At 42.5% G+C, this 26,111-nt stretch overlaps 1 protein-coding gene across 1 annotated transcript; it reads left to right on the top strand.

The window, feature by feature from the left end:
- The first annotated feature begins 439 nt into the window (after positions 1-439).
- KLKB1 (kallikrein B1) lies at positions 440-26,111 on the top strand. Its single transcript, XM_047091949.1, has 14 exons — positions 440-497; positions 4,824-4,986; positions 6,582-6,688; positions 9,805-9,964; positions 10,384-10,493; positions 15,591-15,750; positions 16,984-17,093; positions 17,230-17,392; positions 17,492-17,604; positions 17,769-17,937; positions 21,910-22,085; positions 23,034-23,129; positions 25,201-25,340; positions 25,932-26,111. Exons 1-14 carry the CDS (start codon positions 440-442, stop codon positions 26,109-26,111), a joined length of 1,905 nt encoding a protein of 634 aa, XP_046947905.1.

The raw sequence follows: 26,111 nt of genomic DNA, 5'->3' as shown, positions 1-26,111 counted from the left end.
GAAACCTTTTAGTCTCAGGCCATTTTAAAAGCAAAGAGAATATTGACAGCTTTAACATTTAAATGAGTTTGATCATGTTGAGTGAGTGCTTTTCTTCACGTAGGGACTCTGGGCCGACATCGTTGCCATTATTTACAATAATTTTCCTCTTGCTCCAATCAAGAGGTTTCCGTCTACCAACTCCCTTTCGGTAATTATCAGCCACATAGGTGGCAAGTGAGGGACAAACACAGCGTAGTCTAGAGGTCTCAGTGGGAATCTTGTGTGAAGTCCCCAGCATTAAATATACAGAAAGCTCCTGTTCCCTGTACTGGTCATTATGTGCTTAGATTTCCAAGGCAGACGTTGATAAGAAAATCTCCATCACCGTAAATTAGGCTTCGTGTCAACTATGAGCTGTAACCAGCAGGATTATGCCCGTGTTGCTTTCTCTTTTAGGATGATTTCATTCAGGCAAGCTGCTTACTTCACATGCTTGTTTGCTACAGTTTCCTGTGGTGAGTGGATTATCTCTAAGACCTAAGGTTGTGTGTGGGAAAGGAGTAGTTAACAAGAATGCCAGCCCCAGAGAAAGCCACTGAACATACAGCTTCAGGAAGGAGACAGACCCCAAAAGTCAGGACACAAATCCTTTTAATATTCAGAGGCAACTGCTACTTTTCAGATGCAATGCCTTAGACACATGGGCGCTGGGGAGCCCAGAAGTGAGAATGTCTTTGGGCCTGTGTTAACAGAAACTTCTATTTGTCAATGGCTCTCTACAAAGCAGGTCTTAAACACTCAGCCCTCAATTTTTATTATTACCATATTCTACAAATCAGCTTGATCTAAATATTCAGGGTAGGCATTTTGTAGGGTCTGGGGCCGACCCAAGTCGTGTCCTAAGTCCCCAGTGCGTATTTGTACTCTTTCAGGCCACTGGGGAACTACTTCAGAAATGGAAGTATTTGGTTTAAATTTAAATTAGTAAGTCATCCATTTGAGTAGTTCTGGTTTCAGTATTGGGTTTTGAACTTGTTTCCCTTTCTATCCATTCCATTAAATGTTCAGGGAATACAGATGATTCTGGACACTGTTTATCATTCATTGTTATAGAATGTCGTTTTCTCTGAGCCACCATTATGGGTAGATTTTGAGTCTATGTTCACTTAAAAAGACCACACCTCACTGGTTATTTACTTACCACCCAGATGTATGGCTAAGATATAAACACCTCTTGGGTAAGGGTTACATTTGTAAAGGAATATAATTTCTTCAGGAAGAAGCTGGCCCCCCCCCTTCTAAGTGGAAATCTGCCCCCATGTCTAATTGCTTTTACCATGATCATTACCATATACAAATCCACTGAATACTGAGGAGTAAGAACCCAGAGATGCCATGGACTATGGCCACTTCAATTTTATCTTTTTGGCAAAAAAATTATTCTAGTAAAATTAGAGGTGCAGGTAAGCAGCAAACGAGAAAGCGCACATTGTCTGAAGTCCTACGTTACAGAAATGGCCACTGTTAAAAATCTTTTTTAGTCCTTGAGATATTTTTCTACACACGTCTATTTACACCTTTAATGAAGATGTTATTAATTATACTTTTTTATAACTCACCTTTCCATTTATAGTTATCTTTTTATATACATGACATTTTTTGCAGCTTAGTAATCTTCCTTACTCGTGGTATTTTTGTATGCACATGCTTATACACATTCAGTTATTTCTGTAGAACAACATTTTGGAAATAAGCAATGTTAGGTACGAGGGTGTGTGAATATTTTAGAAGGTTTTGTGATATACGTAATGGAATTATCTTTCACAAGGGTGACTCTCCAGTTAGCCATCTCCACCAGCAGATAAGAGTAATCACATACCCCAATTAGGTCAACTCCAGTAGTGAACCATTGTTTTGTGACTGGACATATAGTCACCTTTCTGGAAACAGTATCCTAATTTGTTTCTGGGAAACTTCTGCCTCCAAGTTTGGGTCTATGAACTTGGGACCCAGGCAGGCCTGGACCAGTAAGTAGGTCTACACATCCTGCTAGCTACAGTGACCTGACGAGAGCCAAAGCCCTAGAGCAAGACCTTTGCTTACACTTCTAGAAATAAGAGTTTTCTTCTTATCATTATTTCTAATTGGACTTGAACCACTGGGGAATACAAAGGCCTGGACTTCTGGCACCACCTTGTCACTATGTGGAGCTTGAGAGCGACAGCAAAACCATGGGACAGAGCACATGTATGAAGGGGAATTGTACCTTGATGGGATCAGCCAAGTTCGCTGTTCGGTTACTCCTGAAGCCAAATCCACCATGGACTCGGCTTCTGAACCAATACATTTAATTTATACTGAGTCACATTGAACTAGGTTTTTTTATCATTTGGAGCCAAAATCAGCACATCAACACGGGGAACTTAGACAATTAAATTTTTTTTGCTGAGCTGGTGAGTAAAATGGCATCTGTTGTTTTAACTTGCCTAATCTTTATGATCCTTACCATTTTTCATATACTATTTATGTTTCTTTTGTAAATTACCTTCTCATTTCCTTTGCCCAATTTTTAAAAAATAGGGTATTTTTCTTCTTACTGATGATGTTTGTTTTTTTTTTTTAACAAGACCAAATAACCCGCCCGAAGTCCATGGACACAGCGGACAGCGTGACATAGTTTATGTTATGGGATAACTTGCGTAACTGCTTTAAAACTCTAAAACACGATACAAACAAGCCTATCACCGTTATCATCATCATCATTACCAAGTTTTGAGGATAAGCAAGAACACCTATTAGAACGTTCCCCCCAGTCTGCTCCAATGTTGGTCGGTTTCCAGTTGCACCTTCCCATCAGCCGAGTCACGGGGCCGAATGGGAACTCCCAGGCTGGCACAGGCCGTTGTTCGCATGCACGTTCGTGCGCTGCGAAGGGGGAGGATGGCCGCTTGATAACTGCGCATCAGCCACATGCACCAGTTGTCTGAAACACAGGTCACTTTGCAGGTAACACCGTCACCGGACTGGCCGCTCAGTGTTTTGGGTGTCTCTGAAATCTGGGCCTGTACACTTGGCAACTTGCATTCCCATAAGCTTCCACCTGAAGAGATGTCTGCTTTTTCTAAATATAAAACTTGCCCAAGGGATAGTCATCTTAGCCACACCACCGAGAGGAAGAGAAGCGAGACGCGATCTTGCGGGGTTAGGTCATCGTAATAGAGCTCAGGGCCAGAATCCCCAGAGGGGTGGGATAGTGTAAGAGGGCATTTTAATCTTCAGTGCGTAATGAAACACATGTGTCTAAGCTGCCCATTCCCTGGAGGGCAGTACGAAAATAGATGTCCTGGAGGATGAACAAAGTTATCATTGGCGTATCTTGTGGTTAACGGACGATTGACTGGCAAGCAAGTGTGCTATCTAGCTGGAAAAGCTTATTAAGCTGACTTTAAAGTGAGCCTTTCATCAAAAATAAATAAACATTAAAAAAAGGGGGGGGGCGGGTGCGCCTGAGTGGCTCAGTCAGTTAAGCTTCCAACTTCAGCTCAGGTCACGATCTCCCCGTCCATGGGTTCGAGCCCCGCGTCGGGCTCTGTGTGGCAGCTCAGAGCCTGGAGCCTGCTTCGGATTCTGTGTCTCCCTCTCTCTCTCTCCCCCTCCCCCCACTCTTGCTCTGCCTCTGTTCTCTCTCTCTTTCTCAAAAATAAACATTAAAAAAAAGAAAGCGGGTCTTTCAAGGTAAACCCAGATTCATACATTAAAGGTTTACTTTTAATATATGAAACAGTAGAGCAGTAAAGGTATCCCTTGATATTCTCATAACACGTGAGATGCGGGGTCCTTTAGAACGGCGACCAATTGCAGACAGCAAATAGTTCAGAATGGATGTTCAGGGTAGCATAGGCCTGCCTTTGCATTTGCTCATAGAAACCAAGCGAATAAATGTCTCCTCTGTACGAGCCGACTAAATACCCAATAACTCGTAGTTTGCTGACATTAAACTGAGATGGGGAACAACACTGAACATTGCACGCTGGGAAAAGGAACAGGGCTGGTAGTGAGAAGAATTCGGTTTCTCTTCCTGGACGTTCGTTAGCTACGTGGATCTTGGGCAAATGTGTACTGCTCTGAGACTCAGTTAAAGTCAGAGGCATATAATGAGGTCTGTTCCTAACTCCCCTTACAGAGCTGTTGTGAGAATCTAGCAGGAACGGTTGTTATGAAAGGGTTTTGAAAAAGAGATCATACGTTGTTGTGGGGGTTTTTTTTTCCCCTTAAGTTTCATATTTGACTATAGTTGACACATAATGTTACCTTAGTTTCAGGCGTCCCACATAGTGCTTCAGCCTCTCTCTAGTTAGGCTGGGCTCAACCACAAGTCTATCTACCGTCTGTCACCATACGTACAACACTATTACAGTACCATTGACTGTATTAGCTATGCTGTGCCTTTTACGCCCGTGAAGTATTCATTCCGTAACTGGAAGCCTGTTATTTTCAAGGCATGGTATTTCCACAGCATGTTAGGCAACAGGGAGAAACCTAGCTAGAATTGTATTTTCTTGGGGACAATTTATGGGAAAATTATTGTTTGATTTGATAAAAATCAACCAAGCTTTTTTATATGGAAGTACCCATCGAGTGACTCTTCAATAACACGACACCTTGTTCAAATAGTCACCTCAATATGTGTCATTCCACCTCTGTAATGAAAGTCCTGTTGTGAAGCTCTTTGGATAGTTAGTGGAGGAAGTAAGAAGGTTCACAGCACAGACGGATTTCTATCAAGATAGTTATTTGCCTTCATTCCAAGTTAATGTCTCTTTTCGATGATTATACCACAGGCTGCCTGACTCAACTCTATAAAAATACCTTCTTCAAAGGTGGGGACCTAACTGCCATGTATACCCCGAATGCCGAGCACTGTCAGATGATGTGCACATTTCATCCGAGGTGCTTGCTCTTCAGCTTTCTTCCTGAAAGTTCCACTAATGACACAGACAAAAGGTAAAAGCTGATATTTCATTATGGGAGAAGCCATCCATGTTTCAAACTAGAGCCAGTGACGTGCAAAAAAGGTGTAGCTATTTCAGGGTTATGTTTCCCAAATGGGGTCCGAGGGCCAGCTTCACTGGAGTCACCTAGAGCGGTTGGTTCTTACATTAGCAGAGTCTTAGACCACAGCCTTAGACCCCAAACCGTTTGGCCTGCTGAACCAGAGTGGCTTGGGCCTGGAAATACACATGCTAGAACAACTGCTGCCTTCGCCGAAAGTAGTAGAAACGAGGCATTGTCTACCCAAGGCCTCGAGGAAAATGCTTGAAAACCATTGGGTTAAGCGATTGTCTCAAGGAAGGGTCTAAAAACAGGTGAATATTTCACCTGAACAAGGAAACATACTTATTGCCTGACTCGTGATCGTGTTGGTGGATAACACGGTCTTAAGAAAATACAACGGAAGGCAAACATTTTGTTGACGATAAAGTTGAGGCAGTTCCAGAGCTTGTGACCTCCGGAAAGTTCTGGACTGAAGGGGCCTGTAGTGAATGACTTTGGGCACCTGTGGTACATACATTATGTGTGTGTGGAGGGGGGCATGCGCATACGTGAAAATACATATTACTCGCATTTTGGAAAAGTAAGAGCACTGGAAAAAATAGTCACTAAAAATCTTATGAGGTCATACAGCCATGGTTTCATAATCATTTGCTTTCATTTTGTTCAAAATACAGAATGAACATTTCTGTGTTGTTCCATTTCCAGAAGCCTTTTATCTTAACACCATTTGAATTTAGAAACGAGAAACTAGGGGCGCCTGGGTGGCGCAGTCGGTTAAGCGTCCGACTTCAGCTCAGGTCACCATCTCGCGGTCCGTGAGTTCGAGCCCCGCGTCGGGCTCTGGGCTGATGGCTCAGAGCCTGGAGCCTGCTTCCGATTCTGTGTCTCCCTCTCTCTCTCTGCCCCTCCCCCGTTCATGCTCTGTCTCTCTCTGTCCCAAAAATAAATAAACGTTGAAAAAAAAATTTAAAAAGAAACGAGAAACTAGATAAACATCCCCTGATTCAACATGTTAAGCGTGTACAGAAAACCCAGACTGTATGTGACAGGCATCAACTTTTCAAATAAAAAGTTGAGTTAGGTTCCAGAATCCTTGTGAAAGATTACCAAGAAGACTGACATCAGAGGCAGAAGTGTTCCATTACTGTGAACTAGAAGGAGTTAATGAGCAAGATGAACACCTTATAGAGATCCAACTCTCATGACCGATTTAATTTCTTACGTGAAAACAGTCACCAGGTGAGAACATAATCCTCCCAAAGTTTAGAAACATGGGGACAAAATCATTACCTCTTTAATATGATTGACTTTCCATACTTAAAATTTTTTTTTTTTTAAAGAGAAATAATGCTGAGGTTAGGTATTACAAAGCCTGTTAGATTTTATGCAATTGCTTCTAAGAATGTTCTTTCTAGCAAGCGTCAGGGAAGCTCTATTATTTTCCTTATTCCTGGCCACATTTATTAGTGTATAGAAAATGTTAGACATCTCACCAGTGTGTGTTTATTATTCTACTCTCTAACTGACAGTACTTTTAAAAACAGATTTGGTTGCTTCTTGAAAGACAGTGTTACAGGAACCCTGCCAAAAATGTCATGGGCAAATACAATTTCTGGACACTCCTTAAAGCAATGCGGCCATCAAATAAGTGGTAAGCTGTTGATTTCTTGATTTCTTATTTGAATGAGTAAGGGGGTCACCTTAAAATAGCTTCTGTTCAATCTCTGTACTGCCTTGGACTTTTGGAAGGGAGTACTCAGAAGGATAACAGAGATGGGGCACTGTTCTGGATGTGTCCTCCCTCTTGCCTTTACCAGTTACGTGCTTAAGGAGCCTCTATTCTTTACGAGGTTAGCCCTACAGTATAAGATTTGCAGAAAGTGAACCACATTCAAATAATTGCCTCCTTCCCCCACCTCCAATTGCAGATAAGGCTCTTTAAGAGAACATGGAGAGTGTCTCTATTCCCGTTTTACCTGAGATAATTTGTGCCCCAGTGGTTCTCAATAGTTCTCAACCAGGGGTGACTTTGTTCTTCCTCCATGGGACATTTGTCACAACGTGGGGGGATGCTACTGGCATCTAGTGGATGGAGGTCAGAGATGCTGCTAAAGATTCCAAATAGGGAAACCCCCTATGGCAAAGATTTTCTGGTCCCAAATGTCAATAATGCAGAGGTTACAAAACCCCATTATGCCCCCAACCTGAAGGCCTGGGCTCTGTAAACCTTGCTAATAAGAATAATACCTCCAGGGTACCTGGGTAGCTCAGTCGGTTAAGCGTCTGATTCTTGATTTCTGCTCAGGGCATGATTTCTGCTCCGGTCATGATCTTGTGGTTTGTGGGTTCAAGCCCCACATCAGGCTCTATACTGATGGTGTGGACCCTGCTTGGGATTCTCTCTCTCTCTCTCTCTCTCTCTCTCATCCTCTCTACCTCTCTTTCTCCTCCTCCCACTTGCTCATGTATGTGTGCTCTCTCTCTCTTTCTCAAAATAAATAAAGAAACTTAAAAAAAAAAAGAATAAGACTTCTTCAAAAACAAAAAAAGTGAGGACTAAGAGGCCAGGAAATTTAAATTCTAACACTTATTGCTACTAATGTCTTGTGAAACATTTCCGACCCTATCCTAATTTAAGGCAAATGAACCATTTCCCTGACATCGCTGATCTGAAAGTGAAAGGTACAGAAAAGAATCTCTCAATTGATGGGCTGGCAGAACCTTCAGATAACCATGTTGTGACTATGTATCACTGCTGTTTTATCTTTACTGCTTACAGTTAATTTTGTACTTTCATATTTCAGGTGTTTTAAAGTTAAAAAAATTTTTTTTAAATGTTTATTTACTTTTGAGAGAGACAGAGAGACAGAGAGACAGAGCATGAGCAGGGGAGGGGCAGAGAGAGAGGGAGACACAGACTCCCAAGCAGGCTCCAGGGTCTGAGCTATTAGTACAGAGCCCGAGGCAGGGCTGGAACACATGAACGGTGAGATCATGACCTGAGCCGAAGTTGGAGGCTTCACTGACTGAGCCACCCAGGGGCCCCCTAAAGTTTTGGGGTTTTTTTTTTATCCTTCCTTCCCCAGTTACCACCAACCACTCCCTCAGTACTCATGCATATGCATCTGCAGTTTGTATAGTATCCAGTCCTTCGTTATAAACATGGGGATCTGACTTAGCCAATGTGTAGCTTACCTGAGGACGAGTACCTGTCCCATTTTATAAGATCAAATTTATGTCCTCATACAACTTAATGTAAATTATTCAATTAAGCATTATTTTTCATTATGTTATCATAATAAAATTTAAAGAACAATATTTTGCTTTTCTCAATAACTAGTAGTCATTGTTAATTTTTTCCCAAACTTAGTCTTATAGAACTTGATTTAATGTTCCCTTCTAACTCTCCCCGAGTATCTCAAATTAAAGTGAATAATTGCTCCCAAGGACATAAAGTCCCTAAGCTCAGGACCAATTTTCATTTAAAACAGTTATTGGTAGATTTATAGCTTTCAATTGATCACAAAGAAAAGTTTTAGTTTGCAATTAACCCATTCCAACTCAGTGAGTTTCTTTTCTCATGCGCACCAGAACTGGAAAGAGACTTCATTTCTAGAATCTACAGCCTCTTGTGTGCGTGAATCACTGTGGATTATCCACTGCTCCACCCACCTCAATATATTGTTTTCCTACTAGTTTGTACATTTTCTGTCTTTCCCACCATTAAATGTAGTTTTATGCCTTTTTTCATCATCCCCCTGAAGAGTGGAACATTACATCCAATACATTATGGTTTATACTGCTGGTTTCTTTATCCAAGGTTCTAACTAATGTATTTGAGCGCTTTAAAAAAAAAAAAAAAAAAGGCCTAGGGGCGCCTGGGTGGCTCAGTCAATTGAGTGGCCGACTTCGGCTCGGGTCATGATCTCACAGGTTCGTGGGTTTGAGCCCTGTGTCGGGCTCTGTGCTGACAGCTCAGAGCCTAGGGCCTGCTTCGGATTGTGTATCTCCCTCCCTCTGCCCCTCTCCTGCTTGTACTCTGTCTCTCTCTCTCTCTCTCTCAAAAATAAGTAATCATTAAAAAAGTTTTATAAAAAAACAAATTAAAAAAAGCCTAAATCATAAATTTGGTTCACTGTCTGTTAAAATAATTATCTATATTTTTTGTATATAAGATACATTCCAACTGAAAGGATGCTTAAGTGGAATTTAACAAAATTTTAAAGCAAGAATAAAATTGGATTCCTCATGAATATACAAGAACTGTTCACCTTTTATGATAACGATTTGACACATGGATGTCAGTGGCAGGGCTTACGGATGAAATTCGCCATCAGGCAGGCGTGGTTGAAAGCCAAGAAGTAAGCAAAGTGAGAAGCTTCTTCATTCAGCGCAGGAAGTCAAAGGCACATCAGTTAGTATAACAATGCAAATTCCTAGAACAATCACCAGGGCCCCCATTATTTGCCTCGTTTGCCTTCCTCTGCTTATTGTTAATTTCAGGGTGAACTATTACCCGTATTGTTTTGCACGTACTTTACAATTTGGGAAGCACAGTTACCCCTTCTCCATGGTAGTGCTCTAAAACATACTGGAATGTGTTTATTTCAAGCAGAGTTTGATCATCTAGTGATGTAACAAAAACTCCAAATCCCCTGACTAATGGGGCAGTTGTGACAGAGTATCATCCTTCAAAACTACCCTAACCGATGATCTACGTCTAGAAGGAAACAGACTGAATTTGCTCTGTGCATCTTGTGTGTACAGCTTGCCATCGAGACATTCATAAAGGAATTGATATGAGAGGAGTCAATTTTAACGTCTCTAAGGTTGAAAGTGTTGAAGAATGCCAAAAAAAGTGCACCAACAGCATTCACTGCCAATTTTTCACATACGCCACTCGCACGTTTTACAATGCAGAGTACCGGTGAGTAAAATTCATAGCGTCTGTCCTTTCCGATGGTGCTTTTGAGATTTAATTGTACGCTTCATAACTTTTTTTTCCGCCCAGTGGAAAACCAAACAGGGCTTTTAGACCCAACCACTCCACTTATTTATTTGCTCAGTTTTGTTGCCAGTTTTTCTAAGGAGAATAGCTTCCATCTCTTGGGGAATGAGGGTTTGGTTGAATAATGTCTCCCGCCCCATTCTCACCCGAAGCTTCCTTGGGTAGAGCGGAAAGATGTCTCTCTGATTAACAATACAAACCCCGAACCCACTCATTTTCAAAGTCATTGTTCTGATTGCTTCATTTCCCACCGACCATAGATCCTTTCAACGCAAAATGGGCTTCTGCGTGCATCTTGCAGTTTGGGGAGAGAAGTAACCTCTTTTCTCCACATTCAGGAACACCTGCCTTTTAAAGCACAGTGCAGGAGGAACACCCACCAGCATAAAGCTCCTGGCTAACGTGGCATCTGGATTCTCTCTGAAGCCCTGTGCACTCTCAGAAATTGGTAATTGTATGCCTACTATTTCTTTTTCTTTTCTAAAAAAATGTTTTAACGTTTATTTATTTTTAAGAGACAGAGAGACAGGGTGTGAGTGGGAGGGGGGCAGAGAGAGAGGGAGACACAGAATCCGAAGCAGGTTCCAGGCTCTGAGCCATCAGCACAGAGCCCGACGCGGGGCTCGAACTCACGAGTGTGTGGCTACCAGTTCCCTGTGTGATTGTAGTAAGCAGACTTAGAGTCTCCCAAAGACGTCCGCACTTATTTCCTGCAACACGTGAATATGTCACCTTACGTGTCAAAAGACGTTTGTAGATGTGATTTTGAGATGGGAGATGGTTCTACATTATGTGCTTGGCCCAATGTAGTCACAGGAGTCCCTATAAGAGAGAAAGGAAGACAGAAGCATTGGAGAGAGGGAGAGAGAGAGAGATTTGAAGATGTTGTACCACTGGCTTTCAAGATAGAGAAAGGATCCACAAGCCAAGGAATGATGGTAACCTTTAGAAGCTGGAAAAGGCAAGGAAACAGGTCCTCCTATAGAGCTTCCCGAAGGAACAAAAATCCTGCCGACATCTTGATTTTATCCCAGTGAGACCCATTTTGGCCTTCTGATTTCCAGAACTGTGAGCTAATATATTTGGGTTGTTTGAAGCCACTGGGCTTGTGATAAGTGGTGACAGCAGCAATAGAAAACTAGTACAGTTACATTGCGGGGAAAACAAGAAGGTCGTTTCCCGGCAGTGTCCACTGTCTAGTGAACCCACTCTACCATAATGAATCAGCAAAGTGCTATAGTTTCAGACATTCAGATAATTTCGATGGAATTATCCAGAAAATCGTCATGACCTTCCACCAGATTTAGCGTATCAGAGTGTTAACGATAAGATGTTGCTGAAACCAAATCACCAATGGCCAATGCCAAACGGCATCCAGTGCCAACTCTGTGCCAGGATCGGCATCAGGTGCTGGGCTAGGTCCCCTCTGCAGGAGGTTGAGAACTTGTCAACAGCGCATCTCTTCTCCCGTTTCCTTTTCCTGTTTCCCCTTTTCCTTTTCCTGTTTCCTTCTCTGTTTCCTTTTCCCTCGGGCACACCCCCCCCCATGGTGTGTACCAGATTTCCAGTTCAAATTTACTGAATATTTCATTTTTAACATTGATATTCGGTCCTTTTTTTAAAAAAAAAAAGTATAATTTCTATCTCTTTATTGATATCCTTTCTTTGGCAAGACAATGTTTTCATACTTTCTTCATTTTTTTAAACACGGCTTCCTTTAGTTTTTCGAACATATTTAAGATAGCTGGCTTGAAGTCTCTGTACAGTACAAGAGGAAGTTTGTACTTCCTCAGCAAGGGTTTATATTAACTGCCTTTTTTTTTTTTTTTGCATATGGGCCATTCTTTCTTGTTTCTTTGCGTGGCTTGTAATTTTTTGAAAAAAATTGAGACCTTTTTTTTACAACTTTTTTTAAATGTTTATTTATTTTTAAGAGAGAGAGACCCAGAGTGCAAGTGGGGAAGGGGAGAGAGAGAGAGGGAGACACAGAATCCGAAGCAGGCTCCAGGCCCTGAGTTGTCAGCACAGAGCCCGACCTGGGGCTCGAGATCATGACCTGAGCTGAAGTCGGAAGCTTGACCGACTGAGCCACCCAGGTGCCCCGAGACCTTTTGACTAACAGCATATGGTCACCCTGGAAATCAGGTTCCCTCCTTCCCCAGAGTCTGCTGTTGTTACTGCTTTCTGTTGTTACTATTTGTTTGGTGACTTTTCTGAACTAACTCTGTAAAGTATTTATTCTTTGGAGTATATGACCACTGACTGATGTTTCCACTTAGTTTTAAGAGTTATCTAATGATCGCACGAGGATTTCCTTAGATGCCTGCAGTCAATAAGTTTCTCAGTCTTTGAGGAGGGGCTTTTTGCGAATTTCGGAGCATGCTTTCAACGTTCAGACAGGCGTTTCACAACTTTACCAGGGCCTTTTCTTTCTGCTGACGCAGGGCGAAACATCAGCCAGCCTGAGAGCCTAGGACTTTCTCAAATCTTTGGGGGGCACAAGCACAGCCCTGGTCATGCCACACAGCCCTGTACTTGCACATGGCCTTCCAGATTCCCAGGAATACGTCTAAGATTTTCACCACCACCTTCTTTCCCCTGGTTTCCCTTCTTTCCCCTGGTTTCCCTTTTAAGATCTTTTATGAGCCTGTTGTTTGTTCCAGCTGTGATTAATGCCCTAGGAAGCTGCAATGTTACATAATCGCCCCTGTTTGTTTGTTCTGGACAAACACTTGCAAGGAAAAGGCTGTTAGTTAACACCGAAGAAGCTCTGAGCCATGGAAAATAAACTCAGTCCTTGCGAGTGGGATTTTCCCAAGAATTTCCAGACAAGTCAAATAATGGCATTTGACTGGGGATGCAGATGGGACATTGGAGCAGCCCCAGCCCCATTCTGCCCGCTCCAGGGCTGCGGGACTGCTGGTCTCTTTTCCGCATGATTGTGAGGCTGTTTTCAAGGCTTTCATGGAGCTGGGGAGGGGAGAACTGGAACAGGGCAAATTAAAACCCCACGAAACTCATCCTTCTTTTTTTAAAATTCTTTTTAACCTTCATTTATTTTTGAGAGAGAGAGAGAGAGAGAGAGAGGAAGAGGAACCAAGAGAGAGGGAAACACAGAATCTGAAGCAGGCTCCAAGCTCTGAGCTGTCAGCATAAGACCCCCACTGCGGGTCTTGAACTCATGAACTGCAAGATCATGACCTGAGCCAAAGCTGGACGCTTAACTGACTTGAGCCACCCAGGCGCCCCATTTAAAATTTTATTTTTTATTTATTTTTGAGAGGGAGAGAGACAGAATGCTGGCGGGGGAGGGGAGGAACACAGAGAGAGGGAGACACAGAATCCGAAGCAGGCTCCAGGCTCTGAGCTGTCAGCCCAAAGCCTTATGCAACTATCCTTTTTTCTTAATGTTTATTTAATTTATTTTAGGGGAGGGGCAGAGAGAGAGAGGGAAAGAGAATCCCAAGCAGTCTCTGGACTGTCAGCACAGAGCCTGACTTGAGGCTCGATCTCTCGGAACTGTGAGATCGTGACGTGAGCCGAAATCAAGGGTCAGATGCTGAACCGACTGAGCGCCCCCCCCGGGGGCCCCCAAACTTACTGTTCTTATAGAGAGTCAGCTGTTCTTCTTGAACAAACGCTCCCTGGACGGTTATAATTTGATCAATTTCTAGAGTTGCGAAAACATTGATTTTGACAAATAGGCCGGTGCGCCCATCACTTTTATGGAAGAGAGGATTTTCAGAGGCCCTTCGTCTGCCATTCCCACTACGATCCTGTATGCTTTTGATAAAACAAATGAAACACACAGGAAAAGTAGCTCTGAAAAAGAAAACGGTCTTTCAAACAAGATAGCCCCTGGCTTGTTATCATCGGGATGGGTCAGATAGGGACTCAAATTGTATTCAGTTCTGTGTTGCCTACGTCCTCTGCAGCGATGGATGCCCGGGGCACTTCAAAAGGGGGTACCAGGACCGTAAGAAATCTAGAAGCAATGGAAAACAAAAAGTGGCTCAAGGGACAGGTTAAAGGTATTTAACCTGAAAAAGAGTCAGGATGACTATCTGAATTCTTTGTTTATAAAGGGCTGTCTTTGGAGACAGGATTAGACTATTGTGTGTGGCTCCATTAGGTAGATGTAGGTAGAAGCTACCATGAAGGAAATAAAGAAAGAAAAAACAATCCTAACACCTAGAACGGTCCAGAAAAGAACTAGGCCTTGTCAGGGGTGCCTGGGTGGCTCAGTCAGTTAAGCGCCCCAGCTTCGACTCAGGTCACGATCTCACGGTTCATGAATTCGAGCCCTTTGTCGGGTTCTGTGCCGACAGCTCAGAGCCTGGAACCTGATTTCAATTCTGTCTCTCTCTCTCTCTGCCTATCCCCCACTCACGCTCTGTCTGTCTCTCTCTCTCTCTCTCAAAAATAAATAAATATTAAAAAAATTTTTAAAGAAAAAGAATTGGACCTTGTCATGAGGAAGTGAGCTCTTATCACTATAAATATCTAAGAAAAGTTGAACAACTCGTCACGTACGTCCTTCAGGGGATATAGTTGTAGGTTGGCACAAGTTTTCTTTCAGCTTCCAGAATCTGTGTTTTGGTTTTTTTTTTTAAAGATTTAATTAGTTGAAGCCTCATTTCCTAGACTCCCCACATGTAGGTATTCTGTCACGGGAGGTACTTTCTCCTGATAAAACTATGTTCATTTAAATTGGGACTCCTTTTGTCCTTCCTGCAAATGCTATAATTATTCTTCAGGCTCCCATCATTTTAATAAAATTTATGTTATCAAATTGAGTAAACTTAGTAAATAATATGAACACAAATAAAAACGTAATTTAGAATTAAGATTATATTGGGGCACCTGGGTGGCTGAGTCGGTTAATCGCCGGACTTCAGCTCAGGTCATGATCTCGCAGCTTGTGGGTTCGAGCCCCACATCGGGCTCTGTGCTGACAGTTCAGAGCTGGGAGCCTGCTTCAGATTCTGAGTCTCCCTCTCTCTCTGCCCTCCCCTGCTTGCGCTCTGTCTCTCTCTCTCAAAAATAAATAAACATTAAAAAAAAAAAAAAAGATTACATAAGGATAATGAAGGTGGGTTTTCTCCCATTTTTATTTTTTGGTCACCTGATATTGTTGTTAAACGCTTTTCATTAAGATCTTTTTCATAATACTCGGGAAAATACCACGCAAAACCTTCTGCTCCTAAGGCCTGGAATTCAGGGTCGAGGTACCACAAAGAGAATGTGAGGACAGGCTGAGTAACCCAAATATTTTGTTTGCACTGGTCGGCCTGGAGCTGGACACACAGGTTGAGCTGTTTCATTTCTCTGACATGGGAGTCTATCTTTTATCGGATTTAGCCCAATTTTTCCTTCTTCCAAATGACAAACAACGAGTCTGAGGGTATTTCAACAGTCTCCCCCCTCGAGGATGTCTAGCGTTATGAATAACAAACAGTCGTCATGTCCTTTCGTTACGATGACAAAGTACAGTCACCTGAGCATCGTGCGGTTTGAGGACTGTCTTCCCTCTGTGAGTTCCCAGGTTGCCGCAGGAACATTTTCCAGCATCTCGCCTTCTCGGATGTGGACGTTGCCAGAGTCGTTACCCCGGATGCTTTTGTATGCCAAACCATTTGCACCTATCATCCTAACTGCGTCTTCTTTACGTTCCACACAGAGGCATGGCATCTGGAACCGCAAAGGTAAGAAATGTGCGACGTTTGCTACCGTCCGGTCATCGCCGTCATTTTCTAGTTTGAGTGTTTGAAAACTTCTGGGAATTTCGCGCAGAGCGCTCGAAGCCGCAGCAAGCCCTTTTCCGCTAGGTGCAGGTTAGTTAGGAACTTCATTGACTTTTCCACCTATGTTCTTTTTTTCTTTCTTTCTTTTTTTTTTTGATGTTTGTTTATTTTTGAGAGAGACGGAGAGAGAGCGTGTGCAAGTGGGGGAGGGGCAGAGAGGGGACTGGGAGATAGAGAGTCCCGAGCAGGCTCCCCAGAGCCGACGTGGGGCTCAAATTCACGAACAATAGAGCATGACGTGAGCCGAAACCAGCTCAAAACCAAAAGTCAGACACTTGGGGGCGCCTGGGTCACTCAGTTGGTTAAGTGTCCAGCTTCGGCTCAGGTTATGATCTCGCCGTTCAGGGGTTCAAGTCCCATGTCGGGCTGTTGACAATTAAGGCCTTTGTGTTCCCTCTTTTTAAAACTCATAGAAAAAGGGCACCTGGGTGGCTCAGTCAGTTAAGCATCTGACTTCAGCTCAGGTCACGATCTCACACTCCGTGAGTTCGAGCCCCGCATCGGGCTCTGTGCTGACAGCTCAGAGCCTGGAGCTTGCTTTGAGTTCTGTGTCTCCCTCTCTCTCTGGCCCTCCCCCGTTCATGCTCTGTCTCTCTCTGTCTCAAAAATAAATAAAAACATTAAAAAAATTACTAAATACACTGAAATATAATCATGTTGCCTACTTTTTTCCATTATTCAATTCAAATTCTATGAGACTCAGGCTTCAAGGTTCTACACTGAAGATATTAACAAAAGCACAAAAATCTTGGACTTAAAAAAGTCCTATGGGGCGCCTGGGTGGCTCATTCGGTTAAGCATCTGACTTCGCCTCAGATCATGGTCTCACGGCTCATGGGTTCGAGACCTGAGTCCGGCTCTGTGCTGACAGCTCAGAACCTGGACCCTGCTTTGGATTCTGTGTCTCCCTCTCTCTCTGTCCCTCCCCCACTTGATCTCACTCTCTCGCTCACTCTCTCTCTCAAAAATAAAACATAAAGTCGTTTTTTTTTTTTTTAAAAACAGAAGAGTTTCTCAGAAGAATAAATTTTGCAGAGGTGCTTTTCAAAACGCGAAGTGCTTTGTTTGGTGTTTGCCTTTAACGCAATTTTGTTTCTCTGTCTTTTGCTTTTTTTTTTTTTTTTTTGTTAATAGAAACGTTTGCTTTCTTAAGACTTCCAAAAGCGGGACACCAAGTTCCCCTACTCCTCAGGAAAACACCATATCTGGATACAGCCTTTTAACCTGCAAGCAAAGTTTGCCTGGTAATGTGATTCAATGATGATAGTGATCTTTTAACAAGTAATAGCAACGAAACAATCCTCAGTGTACCAACGACTTGTGTAGATGTGGCTTAACTGCTGTTTTCATTTAATGCCTTTTTATGTCTAATTCACACAGAGCCCTGTCATTCCAAAATTTACTCGGGAGTTGCTTTTGAAGGGGAAGAGTTGAATGTAACCTTTGTTGAAGGAGCGAATGTTTGCCAAGAGACTTGTACTAAGACGATCCGCTGTCAGTTTTTTACTTATTCTTTACTCCCAGAAGACTGTAGAAGAAAGAAGTTAGTGAACATTCATTTTTCACAGACAGTCGGCAAGCCGATTTCATGAATGATCCTCCTCTGTGAAGGTTTAATCTTTATACCGATCCTTTTATCTAGGTGTAAGTGTTCCTTACGATTATCTTTGGATGGGTCCCCAACTAGGATTACGTACGGGACACGAGCGAGCTCTGGTTATTCTTTGAGGCTGTGTAAAAGTGGGGACGGTTCTGGTGAGTAAGCCTCACTTTTTCACGGAACTGTAAAGGCTTGTCTGTGTTATTCTGATAGCTTGCTTAGTCTTAAACAATAGAACTGTGTACTTTGTTTCCCTTGGCTCCAGAGAACTCTGATTCACCTCTAATTCCAACCATTAACTTTAACACTCTCTTTTCAGTCTGCTCAGCAAAAACAGACACACGCATTGTTGGAGGGGCCAACTCCTCCTGGGGAGAGTGGCCTTGGCAAGTTAGCCTGCAAGTGAAGCTGACAGCCCGGAGCCACCTGTGTGGAGGGTCAATCATCGGACACCAGTGGGTCCTAACTGCCGCCCATTGCTTTGATGGGTAAGTTTTGGGTGCGTCCTATCCAGGGTCTTATCTTGCCTTTTCGTTTTGAAAACTAAGTTCAGGGTCTAGATCATCATGTCCGTTTATTGATCGAAGTTTATTCTTCTTGAATAAAAGACATTTCAAGCGAGGGCTTGTATTCACAATGGTGAACAACGAGGTAGGGCCTGTCTGAGCACTGAAAGACCTGAGCCATCAGCACGCAGTGTGGCCTCTTTGCAGGAATGCCTGACATTCCTGGGGGGTGTCACTCCTGCTTTAAAGCAAAACGAAAAATGCCCTGTCTGCTGCTACCTCCACCTACCGCTCCCTAAATGTATTCTTCAAAGACTTTGTTTTCAGGCCTGTAGAGATTTACTTTCAGCTCTCTGATTCACAAATACACTAAATAACATTAATAGTGAAAACAAAAATGCGATAGTTTGTAACCTCTATATTTCAGAGGATAAAATCTGATGCAACCTTTCTACTTTATTGGGCAAATTGTACATGTGGCAGGGTTTTAAAGTTTTAAAACACTTAGACTTTGCAGTTAGAACAGGGCAGCTCTCACAATTACCAGAAGTACGAATGACCCTGGGCGGTTTGTAAATCTCTCTTAGCTTTATTTTCCTATCTGTGAAATATGAATAAGAATAGTATCCAATTCACAAGGTTGTTAGATGAAGTGACAGACTTAAAATGCTAAGTACTATACTTGGAACATAAAAAGTTTTTAAAAAATAAGCTATAATTAAATAAGAAATGTAAAAATGGACAAAGCATAGGAATAAGCAAGAAATACTAACAGGTCTAAAATAAAAGATAGTTGATCTCTCTCAAAAAGTGTTTTGTTTTCATAAAATTCTCCCTCTTCCCCTGTCTAAAGGGTAGGGCCCGGGTTGCATGTATCAGGATTGAGGATACAGTTGCTGAAATAAGGGTCAGTGGCAGGGATGGGCAGAGCAAACCTCCTTCATGGTTGCCAATTAGCAGCATGGGCCCCCAGTTAGCAGAGCATGGGCGTTGCTAAGGGGAAAGCTACTGATCTGAAAGGAAAGACCCTGAGAAAGGAAATGGTAGGTCCCCTTTTTGCTAAATGCATGCATTTGGGGGTCAGGAATTTTCTTCTTTTTTTTTTCCAGCTTTGCTGAGATATATTTGATACATAACCTTGTATAAATGTAAGGTGTGCAATGTAATGATTTCACATATGCATGTATTGCAAAATGATTAGCATATTAAGGTTAGGTAACACATCCATCCATCCATCACCGCACAGAAATACTTGTGTGTGTGTGTGTGTGTGTGTGTGTGTGGTGAGAACTTTTACGATTCACGCTCTCAGCAGCTTTCAAATATTTCAAGTATTGTTAACTCTGGTCATCATGGTGTACATTAGGTCCCTAGACTTCATTCGTGTTATAACTGGAAGACTGTATCCTTTGGCCACTTTCACTCATTCCTGCCATGACACTGTCCTGAAAACCACCAATCTGTTCTCTGCATCTATGAGTTCAGTTTTTTAGATTCCACATACAAGTGAAAACATGTAACATTTGTCTTTCTCGGACTTATTTCATTTAACATAATACCCTCAAGTCTCATCCATGTTGTTACAAATTGCAGGATTTCCTTCTTTTTATGGCTGAATAATATTCCATCATATATCTATATATAAGTATATGTATACATACGCACACAAACACATGCCTAAATATGTATATGCACTTATATGCATATGTATAATACATTTATGTATATGTATGTGTATATGGAGACATAGTACATATATTATGCCACATTTTCTTTATGCATTCATCCATTGAGGGACACTTAGGTTGTTTCCATGTTTTGGCTACTGTAAATAATGCTGTTATGAAGGGAGTACAGATATCTCTCAAAGTAGTATTTTCATTTTCTTTGAATATATAACCAGAAGCAGTATTGGTGGATCTTAAGGTAGTTTTATTTTTTCATTTTTGAGGAACCCCCATACTGTCTTCCACAGTGACTGTAGCACTTTACATTAAGAACTTTCATTCTTGGGTAGCTCAGTTGGTTAAGTGTTCAACTTCTTCTCAGGTCATGATTTCATGGTTCGTGAGTTCAAGCCCCGTGTGGGGCTCTGTGCTGACAGCTTGGAGCCTGGAGCCTGCTTTGAATTCTGTGTCTCCCTCTTTCTCTGGGCGCTAGCCCCTCACATTCTGTCTCTCTCTCTCAAAAATAAATAAACATTAAAAACAATAATAAAAAAAAGAACCTTCCTTCTTGAAGACTCAGTGTTGTTAAGTTTATAAGAGATAATATCCACGGAAACACTGATTTAATTGAAAGAAAACCACTTTGCCCCTATCTGCATGGTTTCCTCTGGAGTTTTATGCAAATATATCTTGTATCTCTCACTTAATGGTGATAAGAATGTCCCAATCTTTACACAAGATAAGACTTAGCTTTTGATCACAGTTTTAGACTTCCTTTGTATATACTCATATTTTATTTATTATTATTTTCTTAGGTTTATTTTATGTTTGAGAGAGAGACAGAGATAGAGCGCAAGTGGGAGAGGGCAGAGAGAGAGGGAGACACAGAATCTGAAGCAGGCTGTAGGCTCTGGACTGTCAGCACAGAGCCCATCGCGGGGCTTGAACTCACGGACCGCGAGATCATGACCTGAGCCGACGTCAGTGCTCAACCAACTGAGCCACCCAGGCGCCCCTGTAGATGCTTATATTTTAAAGAGTTAATTTAAATGTTCATACTTCCCAAAATCTATTTTAATTCACTATATTTTATATTTATTTTTGTTTTATTATATTTTTGTGGGGTTTTTCTTTGGCCCTGCCCCCAAGGTGTGCTTTATTTTCATTAATCTTACAAATAATTTTCTCTGACAGCCCAGGGCAAGCTGGAAGATTGGCTGTAGGAGCGGGGGTCCCCTGAGAGCCCCACAGGCTGGTTGCCTCAGCTCCGGGTGTGGGTTCACAATGCAGCTTGTCGCTTATGTTCTCCTGGCAGGAGGCTGTCCTCCAAGTCAGGACCGAGGTGTCTCCAAGATGACAGGGGTGGGGAATCCTCCAGGAAATTTCACTCCGCCTCTGCTGCTCCGTGGTCTCGGGTGAGCAGGTGTTCTCCTGCGTCCCTCTGTTCTCCAGCTTGGCCTTGGGGAAGCCCGCCGGCTTGTCTGCTGTTTTCTTAAGCCACCTTGGAGGTCCACTCTGAGCCCCATGCCTGGGGCTCCCACTCGCCTTACTGCAGCCAGAGACCTAGACAGATAATTATTTTTCAAGTGCATTTACTTTGAGAGACAGAGAGAGGGAAAGAGAGAGGGCACAAGCAGGGGAGGGGCAGAGAGAGGGAGACACAGAATCTGAAAGAGGCTCCAGGCTCTGAGCAGTCAGCCCAGAGACCGACGCGGGGCTCGAACTCACGAACCGTGAGATCGTGACCTGAGCCGAAGTCAGACACTTAACCGACTGAGCCACCCGGGCGCCCCTAGATAGATACATTTTAAATAACACTGAAGCCTCCCTAATTTGCCCAACGGCGGGGGCGGGGGCGGCCAGGGTAGGGCGGCTTGTGTAACACGGGTCCGACCTCTTGAGGATTCTGGATTTCATGGAAGCAACTGCTTTCAGGTTTGGTGAACTGAGCAGGATTTTCCCACAATCACCTGTGAGTCTCTCCCAACCAGTTTCTCTCAGAACTGGGACAGCAACATTCTTCTATCTTGACTTACAGTAAGCATGGAATAACTACAGAAATGTCCATTCTCAGTGTTTTTAACTAAAATCTTCAGAGTTTCCGTACCGCTGCTGGTGGGGATGACAAATTGCCAGGAAGCGAAATTAGGTGAGTAAAGATAACCCGTAGGTAGTATTTTCTTCCCAGTTTTTTTTTTTTTTTTGAAAGGTGAAGCGGCAGGAAAAAGGACCAATATCAAAGGCCAGTCTTTCTGGGGTCAAATAGGTATTTCCTTTTTTCTCCCAGGCTTCCCCTGCAGGACGTTTGGCGTGTTTATAGTGGCATTTTTAATCTGTCCGAGATAACAACAGAAACGCCTTTCTCACGAATAAAGGAGATGATTATTCACCCAAATTACAAAATGTCAGACAGTGGTGATGATCTTGCCTTGATAAGACTTGAGCCTCCTTTGAATTACACAGGTACGCGGCGTATTCGATGGAGGAGAAGCTAGACATCTGAGTTCAGCGGTTTACATTTTCACACCCGTTTGAATGAGAGGGCAGAATGCGGACAGATTGTCTTTATTTCCTGGTGGGTGGGGCTGGAGGAAAGGTGAGAATTGCCAAGGAAGGGAACATCTGTGATCTGGATAAATAGCTTCTACTTAAGGGTCAAGAAACATCAATTGGCTTCTTCAGGGAGGAGTACAACCACTGATCCGTTATTGAAATAATGCAACATCGGAAATGGCCATTTGGGAAGCCTGGCTCGCTTTGACACAAGTAGCGGAATTACCACTGCCTGGGGCATATTAGGAATACAGGAAGGCAGACGGGGCCAGATCCTAATTCCCAGGTCGAATGTGCGCAGAAGGAGGTTCTGGGAAGCCGGTAGTGTGATGGTTGGAGGTGTGGCCTTTGGAGGAATAGTGTCCACGGTTGGTGAATGCCCACTGCGCCCAGTAACGATCCCGTGACCTCGGGCAAGTTGCTCTCACCTCTTTGCACCTCAAATCTCCTCATCTGTAAAATGAGCGTGATAATGACCCATTGGTTTGTCATAAAAATTGTCAGTTAATGCCTTAAGGCGCTTAAAATCGTGCCTGGAGATTCTCCATTACCACTCTGCAAAGTATCACCCACAGGATAAAACGCGAGAACTTCTAATGCTTTTTGGCAGAAACTTGTGTTCTGAGGTTTAAGATTGAATCCAGAAGATGTGACACCAAACACGTCATGGGAAAATGACTCGGGAGATGAGAAAGTTTCTTGAATCGTTGCCCTTAGCAACTGAGCAGAAAGCAAAAGGGTCATTTTCCTTGGTGCTGCCCTATAGAAAGAGAATCCAGGAAAAGGAAGGTGTGTATTTTTAAAGTCAATATCCGTACCTTTATTTAACCAAACTCTAATTTAAAACTTACCTTTCAGAATTCCAAAAACCAATATGCCTGCCTTCCAAAGATGATACAAACACAATGTATACTAATTGTTGGGTAACTGGATGGGGCTTCACAAAAGAAAAAGGTATGGCGTGACATTTTAAATGTTGTTCTTACGAGAAGTCTTCTCTCGCCTCAAGTATTTACTCAGTGATTTAAAAAAAATTTTTTTTAATGTTTTTATTTATTTTTGAAGGAGAGAGAGAGAGAGACAGATCATGTGCAGGGGAGGGGCAGAGAGAGAGGGAGACACATAATCCAAAGCAGGCTCCAGGCTCCGAGCTGTCAGCAGAGAGCCCTGTGTGGGGCTCGAATCCATGAACCATTAGTTCATGACCTGAGCTGAGGTCGGATGCTTAACCGACTGAGCCACCCAGGCGCCCCACTCGGTGATTTTTGAGCTGTATTTTTGTTTGGGTCTGGGGAAATGTATCAGGCAACCTTTTAAGCATCTTACTTTATAATACAGATCACTTGTGGGACTTCATAAAAGGACTGGTCCCATACAGGGCTAACAAGACCGCTCAAGCCCATCCTGTCCTCAGTATTAATAGTGTTCCCATCTCTCTGTGCCTTGATGTTAAGGACCTGGAGCACAGGCAGGCAAACCATCTCTCTGACAGGCTGTCAATCTTGTTGGGTTTTTTTTGTTTTTGTTTTTGTTTTTTAAATACATCCTTCTTGCAATCTGATGTAGCCCGTGAACCACTTTTAAAAACTTAAAACACACAGAAACCCGAAGGACAGCAGTGAAATTGCAAATGAGCTCTCAAAATACGTCTCAAAGGATGTGCTATAGTAATGCATGAGTTTCTTTGTTAATATATGAAATAGCAAGTTGTTCAGGTAACTGCCGTCATTTAGAAATTGTAATGAGCACAAGTGATATTTACCGTTATCTGCCACAACTGTAATGTGCAAATATCGCAACCGTGACATGCAAATATCTGGGCTCTCTATTGATGGCAAGGTCGTAGATTCTGCTAACGCTCCCTTGCTTGGGGCTTGCCTTCCTAATTGAAAGGAGTTAGACTGCAGTTGGATATCGGTGAAAGTAAAGATGTATTTTCCAATGCAAGTTAATAGAACAAGTGACTTCTTTCGGTGCAACCCCGTTTAAGAGCCCCTGTTCATGGGTTGTTGGTGTATTTCAACTGGCCTTGAATTTTCCAGGAAACAGACTATCCTCCCTTTCCAAAACTATGTTCCTGATAGACACTATAGGGAGTAATATTTGCAGCATTCTTTATGTATTTAAGCTTGTCGTGCTCTTTCCTTCTTTCCTGACTTACTCCTTTACTCGATGAATTCAAATTTTTCCAATTTTTGATAAGTGCCTGAAGACAGGAAGAAATTGTAAAAGTAACCTTAACTAAACAAGGAAGGCTCCCACTGTATGCTCAAGGAGAACCTGGAGAGTGGTGGAAATTTAATTATTTTTCAATAAATTGTTCTTCGTGGAAAATATTTGGACTTACTCAAAGAGCAAAATACTCCTCTGCTGTCAGAGGTCTGGTGGTCCCCTCCCCCCAAAACGATATATTTTAGAATGATCATGTTGAATATATAAAACAAAAACCGAGAGGTAAGAACTTCCAGCTTTTGGGTTGGAGGAGATGAGAGGGAATTTCTGAGAGACATCGACTGAGATGAGATGACAGAGGATATGGAAGGGTTGTCCTAATATTACATGTCAGAGGCCAAAACATGGCGTGCACTCTCTCTCTCTCTCTCTCTGTTTTTCAATTTTCCTTCTCTGTTACTCGCTGTTTGTGTGATTAACGCTACTTTCTCACCCTACTGTTTTTTTTTTTTTTTCAACGTTTATTTATTTTTGGGACAGAGAGAGACAGAGCATGAACGGGGGAGGGGCAGAGAGAGAGGGAGACACAGAACCGGAAACAGGCTCCAGGCTCTGAGCCATCAGCCCAGAGCCCGACGCGGGGCTCGAACTCACAGACCGCGAGATCGTGACCTGGCTGAAGTCGGACGCTTAACCGACTGCGCCACCCAGGCGCCCCACTCACCCTACTGTTTTTAATCCAAAGAAATGACCTGAACGAAAAGCTCATTATTCTGGTCTGCTTTAAGACGTTAGTATGTTTCCTATTTATCTTATTTCTTCCTTCTGAAGTTACATATTGGTGACCTTCTAGGCAAAATCCAAAATATCCTACAAAAGGCAAATATTCCTTTGGTGTCAAGTGAAGAATGCCAGAAAAAATATAGAGATTATGAAGTAACCAAACAGATGATCTGTGCTGGCTATAAAGAAGGAGGCAAAGATGCCTGTAAGGTAATACATTTGCGCAAAGAACACACAGTAACCTGTGTGGAGCTTGAGAAAATTAGCTCCAAAATACATTTCTCATAGTATGTTTCATTATATTTTTCTTAAAAAATTCTGAGCCACACAACCTGGCAATTTCATAAATAACCTTTAATGAATGTATATCATTTTTATTATATTTATTTATATATATTTATATTTTTTATTTATATATATTTATATTTTTATCATATAAATATATAATATATATAATAATATACAATAAATATAATATAGTGTGTATATATATATATATATACACACACACTATGTTTAAGGAGCACAGTTGTACATATAACAACTGTACTAACATATAGAGCATTAGATGGATTTGACATTGAGATGATGATGTCAACATTTCCCTGTTGGAAAAAACGGAAAATGCACCCATACGCTACTGAATTAAATCATTTTCATCCCATCAGCAGCCAATGAGGAACGTACGACAAAAGTATAAGAAACCGTATGTGTGGGGTGCGTGCAGTGTGACTAGAGAATTTTAAAGGCACGTCTGTCATACTTTTCTGTGATTTTATTTTTCCACCCGCTGTGCCACAGGGCGATTCAGGCGGTCCCTTAGTTTGTAAACACAATGGAATATGGCATTTGGTCGGCATCACCAGTTGGGGTGAAGGCTGTGGCCGCAGAGAACAACCGGGTGTCTACACCAAAGTCGCTGAGTATGTGGACTGGATTTTAGAGAAAACACAGGTCGGTGATGGGCTCACCAGTCTCTGA

Source organism: Lynx rufus, unplaced genomic scaffold (assembly GCF_022079265.1).
Source record: "Lynx rufus isolate CCGP_SWC_20201006 ecotype Redwood Valley unplaced genomic scaffold, mLynRuf1.p SCAF_3, whole genome shotgun sequence".
NCBI lineage: Eukaryota > Metazoa > Chordata > Mammalia > Carnivora > Felidae > Lynx > Lynx rufus.
Note: the sequence above shows the minus strand (reverse complement) of the source record. Positions and strands in the feature narration are given on the sequence as shown.